Source organism: Mesoplodon mirus, assembly GCF_964341445.2.
Source record: "Mesoplodon mirus genome assembly, chromosome: 9".
NCBI lineage: Eukaryota > Metazoa > Chordata > Mammalia > Artiodactyla > Ziphiidae > Mesoplodon > Mesoplodon mirus.
Window position 1 is genome coordinate 88,421,384 of NC_138985.1, and position 12,299 is coordinate 88,433,682.

Sequence of the window (12,299 nt, forward strand, 5' to 3'; positions counted from 1 at the left end):
TAAAGCTTATAATCTCTGTTACAGAAATGTAGTGTAACAATATATTCTACATTTCTTTTTTTTCCCAGTTATAGATGAAGCAACTTACAAAACATTCCTAAAACATGAAGAAGAATATTTAAATGTAAATCATCATTATACCTCTTTATCCATCAAAGTGGCTTCATTCCACTCTCCTGTGCTTGCATCAAATATTAGATAAAGCAAAGTGTGTAGAAGAAATAAGTGCTTTTCATAGTCATTCCTCTTTGTGATGGGAGTACTAAGGCTTCAACATATCTCCTTTGGGAGCTTTGCTGGGTCCAGTGGAGCACCCCAGGCAGTGTTCACCTTCCTTCTGGTTCCATGTTGTTTGACTCTGGATTTCAGAGCACCCCCTCTTATTGCAAATATGTCTTTCCTTTGGGCCTGGAATGCCCTAACTGACCGTTGTGCTAGAAGATTTGACATGCCTCCAGATCTGAGCCTCTTCGCTTTAGTAGGAAACCCCCAAAAAGGTACAACAGGAAAATTCATTACATTATTTTATGCTGATAGACTTGGCTACTATCCTCACACAGATGAAAGAACAGGCAGAAGTGTGTATGGAGGAATCCCCCAGATGGGATCCTTTAAAAAGCATTTGGACAAAGCTAAAAACGACATTTCCTATTACATGCCAATCGACAACGTGGGCTTGGCTGTCATTGACTGGGAAAACTGGAGGCCTACCTGGGCTAGAAACTGGAAACCTAAAGACGCTTACAGGGATCAATCTATTGAGTTGGTTCTGCAACAAAATATACAACTTACTTTCCCAGAGGCTGCCAAGATAGCGAAAGTGGAATTTGAAAAGGCAGCAAAGAGTTTCATGCAGCAGACTTTAAAATTGGGAAAATTACTTTGGCCAAATCGCTTCTGAGGTTATTATCTTTTTCCTGACTGTTACAATCATAATTATAACCAACCTAATTACAACGGAAGTTGCGGGGATATAGAGAAAAGAAGAAACGATGCACTCGACTGGTTGTGGAAGGAAAGCACTGCCCTTTTCCCATCCATTTATTTGAATAGCAAGTTAAAATCTTCTCCACAAGCTGCCCTCTTTGTTCATAATCGTGTCCAGGAAGCCATTCGGATGTCTAAAGTAGCCAATGCTAAAAGCCCACTTCCAGTTTTTGTGTATGCCCGTCCAGTTTTTACTGATGTGTCTTTGCAATTCCTTCCTCAGGTAAGAAAATCAAGGTAAGAAGGCTATGGAATATTGTTCACAAATGGTGGTTAGTGGGACTGAACATAATTTTTGAAGGGAGTGAAATTTAGCTTTTAATAACCTTTAGGAATATGCACCCAGGTAGTTCTGCATCATTATATGAATGTAAAATAAGAACATGTTTCTTTTTTTTTTTTTTTTTTTTTCGGTACGTGGGCCTCTCACTGTTGTGGCCTCTCCCGTTGCAGAGCACAGGCTCCGGATGAGCAGGCTCAGCGGCCACGGCTCACGGGCCCAGCCGCTCTGTGGCATGTGGGATCTTCCTGGACCGGGGCACGAACCCGTGTCCCCTGCATCGGCAGGCGAACTCTCAACCACTGCGCCACCAGGGAAGCCCCAAACGTGTTTCATTTTTAACGTAATCATATAATATCTTAGCAGTCATGGAGAACTGGGTAGTATAGACAGTGTATTATCTCAGTTCCTTTCATTTTTTCTTTTATGGGCCTGATCTCTTGTCAAAGAAGTAATTAAAATAATAGCAGAAAATCTGTATTTTTCTTATAGTAGGGCAGTGGTGGCATAAAAGATAGAAATAAATAGTGGTGAAATATTTAAATAATTATCGTTGGGTCAGCATTCTTGGCTTTGGTGTTATTATCCTATGTATAACACTTTCATTTTATTCCTCCCTGTTAACTCTACACATTTGCCAGGGTGACCTTGTGAATACAATTGGTGAGAGCGTTGCTCTAGGTGCCTCTGGAATTATAATGTGAGGAAGTCTCAATTTAAGTCTAACTAGGGTAAGTTGAATTGATAGGAAATAGATGAAATCATTTCTACTTTTAATGTTTTTGAGGATTGTTGTGGGATTGAATAATAAAATAAGCACTATGTTTGGCCCAAAGTAGTAGGTGCTCAATTGATAGTGGCCAAGTCAAACTATCTTTCATTCGTGTGGTTGTGTTGTAAGACTGTTTTCCAGTGAGGAAACAGAAATTTGGTGAGATTAATTGAAATTCCCTAGGCTGTGTGGCTAAGAAGTAGCAAAAACAGGACTACAACCTTGGTTTCCTTATGTGGTGTTTGGTGTTGTTTTCTACTATACCGTGCCGTGTCACTTCTCAAAAGAGCTCAACTAGTCAATATGTATTCACTCATTCTTCCATTCACCCAATTACTGTTTATTAAGCACTTTTTTTAATTTAGTCATTTAATGACAGTTTACCATGGGGGCCAACAACTGGGGGCAGGGTGTGGGCAGTTGGGATTTAGTTACTTTTTGAAAATATTACTAAATTGTTCAGAGTTTCCTTAAGGGAGAGGAAAAGGAATCCTTCTTTATTTTCCACAGGTTATATTTAATAGTGTCTATTTTAAGTAAAATTTTAAGTAAAACTTGTTTTGTTAGGAAAAATGTTGGTTTTGTTCTGTATTCATTTTCTGCTAATGCATTTTCTTCAGTTCAAAAAGGCTTTCACTATTATGACCTAAACCTTTCCTCTCTTCCTTTATTTTCATCCTTTTTTAATTCTCCATATGAGGTCTTTATCCTTCACCTCTTCAATCTTCTTGACTCAAAGCATGAGTAAAACTGTCACATGGACACTGCTGAGTTGGAGCTGAACTTTTCCTTCTCTGATGGATGTGGAAATATTAGTGACGTAGGTGCCATGGAGAATGTCTAATGAAGCTCTTGGCCCAGATGTCTTATCCTAGGACCTACAGAGAACTTTATACTCTAAGACTTTATACTCTAAGAACAGATCTTTTGACATCTTGTCCTTCAGATAGACTAGCCATATTTTTCCTTCATTTTTAAAGGTACTTAACTTTGTGAAATTCTTTTAAGGTAATCTGAGCCCTCCTACTTATTTGGTAGATTCTGTTGTCTCTGGTTTGATCAACAGTAAAGAGAACTAATAAAAAATATAAGTTCAGGGAAAGGTATATGTCCTTTTTGCAAAATCTTCTATACATCAGAAAATTATTTAAGAATTATAATTCTCCTAAGAGTATTCCTAGTTTTTATTAGTTGTTTTCTCAAACCTACAAACTCCTTTCTCAAGGATCCTGTTAATTCTACGATAGAACAATTTTTAAATTCCCCATACTATTTCCTTTTTTTAAAATTTTCAGAATTGAGAACTCTACCCTTACTCTGATGAGGAATGAATCAGGCATTCTCCAATTAGTAGGATGGCATGGCATATTACTTGTCACATTTTTTTTAATTGCACTTTAATCTTAGATTCATGTACTTCTACCATGACTCTCAAATCACCTTCAGTATTATTCATACAGGGACAGTCCTTCAACTTTAATGTGATGATTTTCTACTTAATGACACTGCCTTGAAATTGTTCCCTGTGGACTCTGTTCTATATATTTCTGCTACCTTTCCTAGTTTATGATCATTTTGAATGTTAATTCTGTCATTATTCCCCTTTTTTTCTATGTCATTTGAAATCAATAGAGTCATGAAATTACTTGTGTTTCCTGATTCACTGACAACTCGAGACAATGGTAATTGCAGGTTTACTTGTGATGACTGAATTGATTTAAAACAATTGTTACCAAATGTAGGCAAACCATTTCCTTCCATTCCATCTTATTAGATCCAATGGCGTGACAGAGCCAGCTTCTACTGGTCCCAGCTCATGAGACCTGATTGTTAAATATTCAGAAATTTTGTGAACTGTTGAACACAGCCATTATTAAAAATTAAATGATAAAGCTCAGAATAAAATTAAGTATGTTAAAAACAGAAAATATTGATAACAAATACTCAAAATCTATCATTTACTTTATTTTACTATTATCCATACTTCTGAGGTTATTTACACCTATTGTATCTAAGTGGAAATGGTATTGTGTAATGGGGTGCTACTTCACACCATACTACCATAATGGTGGGGTAATTGATCCCCAATTCTGCACTCAGGGATGCCAGGTTGGTAGCTTAAAATTGGCCATGGTAGGAGTATTTACACCATGGGTATTGACAAATGCTATAAACTAGGCTTTATCTCTTAGAGAAACAGTTTTAGATCCTTCCAAAGACTGCATCTTGTAGAGGCTCATGCTGCTCAAAATATTCTCATCACTTTACTCCTCTTCCTGCCTAGTTCTTGTCTCTGTAGACAATTCCAATGTCATCTGATCTTGGTATAAATTCTCATATATCCCTGGCACCGGTGATACTGTGTTGGAAAATATTGACATAGTCCCTGCCTTCATGAAGCTTATGTTAAAGTTGGAGGGATAGAAACAATATAAGACAATAAAAATATTCGATGTGATAAATTCTATGCAGAAAGTTAAAAATAGAGAGCTGTAAGAAAGTAGACTGGAAAGGTGTCTGAGAAGGGTCTTGTCTAATTAAAGCTGTGATCTGAATAAAAAGATGGAGTCAACCATGTTAAAAATGAGAGGAAAGAGCATTCTGGGCAGAGGGGACAGTAAGTGCCATTTGAAATGAACCTGCCACCCCTGTGAAACAATTAGTATATCTAAGGCTGAGTGGGTAAGGGAGAGTTGTACAAGAGCAAGGAGAGGTTACACCTCATCAGGCTGTATACAAGTTGAGAGAAGTTGAATTGTATAATAAACACCATGTAAAGCTATTGGAGGGTTAAGAAGAGGTTTTCTATTGGTACCATAAAAATTACAACAAACAGTGGTTTAAACAGCAGCAAATTATTATCTTATAGTTCGGTAGTTCAGAAGTCCAATATGGATCTTAATGTTGTAAAATCAAGATGTCAGCAGGGTTGCATTCCTTTCTACAGAAAGACCCTCATTTGCTCATTTGGGTTGTTGGCAGAATTCATTTCCTTGTGTTTATAGCATCAAGATCTCTATTTTCTGACTGGCTGTGGCTAAGGCAATTTCCAGCTTCAAGAGGTCACCGCATTCTTTCCCTTTTGGCCTTCTCCTCTATCTTCAAAGCCAGCAATGCCGGGTTGAGTCTCCCTTACCTTTGAATTTGTCTTCCTTCTTCCAACTCATTTTAAAAATCCAACCTACCTTTTTAAGGACTTGTGATTGAGCCCATCCAGATAATTCAGGATAACCTCCCCGTGTCCAGATCCATACCCTTAATCATATCTGGAAAGTCCCTTTTGCCATGAAAAGTAACACAGTCACAGGTTCCATGGGACTGGGGTATGGACATCCTTGGAAGGCCCTTGTTCTGCTTACCGCCGATGGCACCACCTCAAGGAAGGCAACAGGAAGTAGGTCCAAGTGGAAGCTGTGAGGTTCCTCAACTTGCCTGCCCACCCGCCCACCACTTCCTTTGATCTTTTACTGAAGGACTAGCTCAGCCAGCTCACTCCATGGGATTGCTGATAATGAACGCAAGCAACTACCTTCTACGTTCTGAAGAGGACGGAGTCCCAGTTTTAGAAAGTATCCATTTCAAGATGAATCATTTTAGTTACTCACCACTCATACTCTGCCAAATAAGTATATCTGTAAAAGAGCTGTCATAATTCGCCCATACTTGAATTATACATAACATTTAATATATACTCGTTTGAACCTGTTTAGTTGTTTTGAGCTAGCAATTTAGAAACCACTCTTCCCAATGCCTAAACTTGTCTGACAAATGTGATACTTATTACATTTATTTGTACTTTATATAATTTATACATTGAGGGCTAACCAATGCTATGGGGCCCTGTGTTAGCCCTTTTATGTACTTTCTATCTTTTCATCTTCGCAACAACCCTATGAAGTAGGTGCTATAATTACCCTTATTGGATGATGATGAAGCTGAAACACCGCCAGATGAATTAATTTTTCCAAGGTCACCCAGATAGGAAACTAAGACTTAGAATGCTTAAGAGATTCCCAAGCTCACACAGCGAGCCATTAATGGAACGGTGACTCCAATCCGGACAGATGGACTCCAGAGCCCAAGCTCTAATCCCTCCACCCGCACTGTACCATTCTGCCCCTTCCACCCCCATTAGTTTATGAATTATTGAGGAAGACTGAGGCTAGGGTATACTAAACCTCAACTGGTCAATTATTTAGTGACATGAAATGGCATGTGAAACTTACAAATGTTACAAAAAACTGTTGGAATAGTCTTGCTTGTTCAAGTAAAAAAAGATAAAACATTTCCTGCTCTTACTGGCTCTGGGTTTTTTTTTGTGTGTGTGTGCTTCCTTAGAAATTGCTTAGGGCTTCCCTGGTGGTGCAGTGGTTGGGAATCCGCCTGCTGATGCAGAGAGCGCGGGTTCATGCCCCAGTCCAGGAGGATCCCACGTGCCGCGGAGCGGCTGGGCCCGTGAGCCATGGCCGCTGGGCCTGCGCGTCCGGAGCCTGTGCTCCGCAACGGGAGAGGCCACAACAGTGAGAGGCCCATGTACCACAGAAAAACCAAAAAAAACAAAAAACAAACAAAAAAAAAGAAATTGCTTAATGTAGTGAATTAATTCACATATGAACCAACTTGGATGTTAATAATCTGATCTTCGTATAATTTTACAGAAATCTTGCATGAAGCTAGGCAATTACATGAAGACTACACTGAATCCTTACATAATCAACGTCACCTTAGCAGCCAAAATGTGTAGCCAAGCACTTTGCCAAGAGCAAGGAGTGTGTACAAAGAAATACTGGAATTCTAGCAACTATCTTCACCTGAACCCAAAGAATTTTGCTATTCAAACTGGGAAAGGTGGAAAATACACAGTACATGGGAAACCCACACTCAAAGACCTGCAACAATTTTCCAAAAAATTTTACTGCAGTTGTTATGCCAACATCCACTGTAAGAAGAGAGTTGATATAAAAAACATTCATACTGTTAATGTATGTATCGCTGAAGATGTTTGCATAGGTGGCTTTCTAAACTTAGAACCCAGGAATCATTCTTCTAGCTGGAAAGAGATATCTTCTACCACTTTCAGCAATATCTTATTCTCCACACCAACGGTCACAGTGTCTCCATGTGTTCCTGGGAAAGATCTCCATGGGTGCCTCAAAGTCACGTGTTCGGTGGAAGCCCTCTCCAACAACACCCAAGGGGGCTGTCATAGTATTAACTGGAAAAACACTTCCAGTCAGTTACATATTCAAAACAAGAAAAATGAAACAACCTATTAAAGTACAAATTCAGTGCTTATTAGGCTTCCTGTCTACATTCTTTGTGTTTTTATATTTTTTACATTTTATTTTTAAATTAATTAATTATTTTTTGGCTGAGTTGGGTCTTTGTTGCTGCGCGCGGGCTTTCTCTAGTTGCGGCGAGCGGGGGCTCCTCTTCATTGTGGTGCGCGGGCTTCTTATTGCAGTGGCTTCTCTTGTTGCGGAGCACGGGCTCTAGGCACGTGGGCTTCAGTAGTTGTGGCACATGGGCCCAGTTGCTCTGCGCCACGTGGGATCTTCCTGGACCAGGGCTCGAACCCGTGTCCCGTGCATTGGCAGGCAGACTCCCAACAACTGCACCACCAGGGAAGTCCCTTACATTTTTATATTTAATAGTTTCGCTAGCTTATTTTTTTTAGGCAAGTGATGATACCTATATATTTAAAGTTTTATATTTGAAATGTGAATCAATACTCATGGCCAAGATAGTATTTTAATTTTTTGAGCAAAGATTGCTTTTTCATGATCAAATTGACCTTGGAATTATTATTCACTGATAAACAAGGAATTGTGACCAATGCCTTTAATTTTCAAAATCATAGTGAGGGCAGTGTTATTACTAGATCCATTGATACTACATTTTAGTTTTGAAATTCAAAGTAAACACTTGATAAATAAGATAGCATAGAATTTGCTTTGTAAGATGATATCCAATTTTGTATTTTCTAATTGCCATGTGTATAGCAGATATTTCACAAACTGTGAATGTGTATATACTAAGAGGTACCTATTATATTCTTGGTTCTACCAAAGACTGATTGTAAGACCTATAATGCTTAGAGGCCTAGTGTCCTTCTGATAAAAGTGAAGATTTGAATAATGCCAATTTATTGTAAATGAATGTCTTTATAAGTAGTTTTTAATATGTAATAAAAGTGTCAAGAAAATATTAAATGCAATATCTTTTTAAATGTAATATTCTAAGCGTACTAGTCTGTCTCAAGCATGTAACTATGGTTTTTAGCTATTTCATCTTGATAATTTGTTCAAGTTGTGTTTTATAAAAAGGTAACCTTTAGGGCTTCCCTGGTGGTGCAGTGATTGGGAGTCCGCCTGCTGATGCAGGGGACACGGGTTCGTGCCCCGGTCCAGGAGGATCCCTCATGCCGTGGAGTGGCTGGGCCCGTGAGCCATGGCCACTGGGCCTGCGCATCCAGAGCCTGTGCTCAGAAACAGGAGAGGCCACAGCGGTGAGAGGCCCAAGTACCGCAAGAAAAAAAAAAAAAGGTAACCTTTAAAAAGCGATTAACCCATCAACTTTTGTACATGGTTTAATATGTCTTCAGAATTCATATGTGAAAATTCTAATATTCTTTTCATTCTTGATTGTCAAATTTGACAGCCTTGTGTGCCTAAAAATCCTTATTTTACCTAAGCATTCACATCCTTCATATAGCATTTATTGAGTGTTTATTCTTTGCCAGGCTCAATATTAAGTGTCACAGATTCACGGTGAAGTAGCATGCTTCTTGCCATCAGTGAGTTTGTTGCATATTTGAAGAAGACAGACATCGAAAGTGGAAACTTACAACATAATGTGTGAGAAGTGCTATAATATAGTTCAGCATGCTCTGGCATACAAACAAGAGCCTGAGGGTGTCAGAGAAGGATTTCAAAGATGTCATGAAAGAGATGATGTGTCTATTGCCTTGAAGGCTGAATAGCAGTTAGCTCACATGGAGACACGAGACAAAAGGAACTTCGGTCGGACAGAACACTGAGTGTGGTTTTAGAATGGTATTCAGTAGGTGATGGCCAAATGATGCACTGAAGACTTTTGTAAGCCATACTAAGATGTTTGGACTTTACAGGGAAGATGCTCCCAAACTTGTTGACCTGCTCCATTTTTTTCCCCATGCACATATATCACAGCATGATATATTTCTCTATTTTTACTTCCCATCACCTTCTTATAATGTAAACATCATAAGGACAGGTGTTTGGTCTGTTTTTCTTTTCTTTTCTTTTCTTTTCTTTTCTTTTTTTTGTGGTACGCGGGCCTCTCACTGCTGTGGCCTCTTCTGTTGTGGAGCACAGGCTCCGGATGCACAGGCTCAGCGGCCATGGCTCACGGGCCCAGCCGCTCCGCAGCACGTGGGATCCTCCCAGACCAGGGCATGAACCCGTGTCCCCTGCATCGGCAGGCAGACTCTCAACCACTGCGCCACCAGGGAAGCCCCTGGTCTGTTTTTCTTGCTGCTCTATCCACAGTGTAATGAATAGCATCTGAGACTTAGTAGGTGCCCATTAAATATTTGCTGAACAAATAAAAGCCAATGGGGAGCCACTAAAGAATTTTAAGTGTGGGAGTTGTCATGACCACTTGGATCCTCTCAAACTAACGCTACGCTTTTCCTTAGTTCTGCCCTTCATTCTCTGCTCCAATTATGATTCTACTGTCAAAGCTGTGTTTTCATAAGTAAGCCACAAAATGAGACAATTTGGTAATGATCTGGGAAGGATGCTACATATGGACTAGTTTCCTTAGTATACATAAATGTCTGTCATTGAGAGTTAGGAAGAATGGAGACAGCAAGGTGCATTGGACAAGGCGTGGATTTTGGAGTTGGACAGTTATAAGGGCAACTTCCAACATTTACTAGCTATACGAGCCTGAGAAAGGTAACTTGGCTCAGCTTCTATTCTAATAAAATGGCGGTAATATATATCTTTTAGGGTTCTTGAGAGGATTGACTCATATAATACATGGAAGGAGTTAGCCTTAGAAATAACACAGTAAATGTGTGTGGGAAAGGGATGGATATGTTTTTACTGGGTATGGGAGATGCCTGTATTACTGTTGTTGGATGGAAAGTCAAAACAGTAGACATCTCTCATGGCAGACTTGGCCATGAACCCTGTAAGAAAAGAGGCTACTAAATAGAAAAAGAGACTTGGCAGGAATATTTTGTGTAATACACAACTTTGTATATGGTTAGGTTTGCAGGGGCAAAGTTGTGTTTCCATTTAGATCAAGTATTTTTGTATCTGAAATACAAAAAGAATAGTACAGTATCCTGCTCTTCATGAACTTGCACACTGATGGGTCTGCTAGACATGTAAACAGAAGCTGTCCATAGATGCAGCATATACATAAAGTATAAAAACTGAAGCACTATAAGAACACAGGTTCATCTAACTAACAGAGTACTAAAGGAATTGAATAATTTAGTTTCAAAAGATATGAAATTAGTTTGTTAGATGCAGATGGCATCTCTAAACTCTCAAGTATCATACAAAACCTGTCTCCCTCCCAGCAGAGGGCTCAGTTCCAAAGTTAGTAGAGAGAATATATGCTTTTATTTTTGAAAGTGAATTTGAATGGAGAATAGATATAAAATAGACCATTGGATTTATTGTATAGATATATTCAATATTGTGGGAAGTAAACAGACATTCACTAAGAGATGTTGAAAAATGATTTAAGGACATTTGCTAAGTAGTAATGAAGACATGAGAAGTGGTGTTAAAAAAAAGCTCTTGGCAGTGAACTTCGGATAAATATATCCATTTAGGAAAATTAACTGTTGGATTCTTAATCTATGCAAACATTATGCAAACACAAAAATGACTAACAGGAAAATGACAGCCCACAGGAATATATAATATAGGACAAAATGAAAAGCAGAAGGCACGAAAAGAGAAATCTTTCCAAAATGCTGACCTTTATTTGGTAATGTAGTAGTAATTTTAAAAATTCACTTCTCAAGTTTTTTAATAAATTGGTTGCTGGCAAATTAATTGATCTTTAGAAGGTGTCTAACCTACTATTGAAGAAGACAGTTAGGCACATACTACTGTTGTGTGACTAGATATTTGAGGACTGTGAGGGTATTTACTTGCCATGTAACTTCACGCTGAAATGTTAGAGCAATTTCTGGCCTGTATTCTTCCCAGCCTGCTTCCAGATAACCTTAGAAAACACACAACCATGTGCTTGGGATCCTAGACATAGCACAATTCCTGGCACAGAATAGGTGCTCAAGAAAGAGTTGAAAAAATGTTGCAATGATTACTGAATATAATTACTATGGACTGAAAGTGAATTTGATACATTTCTAATTCAGTTGGTTAGCTACCGTTTTTTTTCTTTCTTGGAAGGGTATCTATTTTGAAAACACTTCATTTAAAATTAGTTTTGACTTTGGAAATGCTCCCCACCACTCTTCTCTGTTTCTTTGGGTACATGTTGAAAATGATTTTACTCCTAAATTCCTGTTTAATAATAACAGTCATAATCATTTATTCTCTGCATATTTGGATGTTTTGACATCTTAAAACACCTTTCTGGCAGGGAGGAACTGCCCCTTCCAGGGTTAGCTGATTCTCAGAGATAACAAAAGACATGCTATTTGATATGGAAACTAACTAATCCAGAGTCCTACCTCCTCTATCTGGCCTCTACACACCAGGAGGCAATACTCCTCTGCCTTAAGCATCCCAGGGCCAGGTCCCAGGCAACTAGAGAACGCCTCTATAGCCCTGATGGGGTTCTGGACACACTACCCCAAATACGACACCTTGGTTATTGAATATTTTAAGTTGAAGGAGTTTTGAGAAAATGGCAGGAGCCGGAAGGTCACTTTAACCCCCTCCCCACCTCACCCTTCTTCCCCGAAACAGACCATAAGACCCTCATGTGAAAGGTGTCCTCTGTGGATCTGGAGGAAAGAAGCAGACTTTTCTCTGAAGACAAAGGGATGCCAAGAAGAATCAAACCAACAGGGCTTGCTAAGTTTCCCCAGTTCCCTACAATTACATCATACTCCTTAACCCATCATCTTTCTCCCCTACTGTTCCTCTTCGTCCAATCTAGAATAAAAATACACAGGTCGAACTGTTTTCTTTGGGTCTTCATATTTTTAATGAAGGCTCTGGTGTCCCATAAAACTTATATTAAATAAATTTGTATGCTTTTCTTCTGTTAATCTGCCTTTGTCAG

The 12,299-nt window shown here is 39.0% G+C and overlaps 1 protein-coding gene across 1 annotated transcript; it reads left to right on the forward strand.

The window, feature by feature from the left end:
• Positions 1–253: 253 nt before the first annotated feature.
• SPAM1 (sperm adhesion molecule 1) lies at positions 254–7,315 on the forward strand (the record flags this gene model as incomplete). The annotated part of the gene is given in 5 exon segments (XM_082632599.1): positions 254–898; positions 902–1,210; positions 1,909–1,968; positions 1,972–1,998; positions 6,698–7,315. Coding segments are annotated over 5 exon segments (1,659 nt in total).
• Between the last annotated feature and the right edge of the window lie 4,984 nt (positions 7,316–12,299).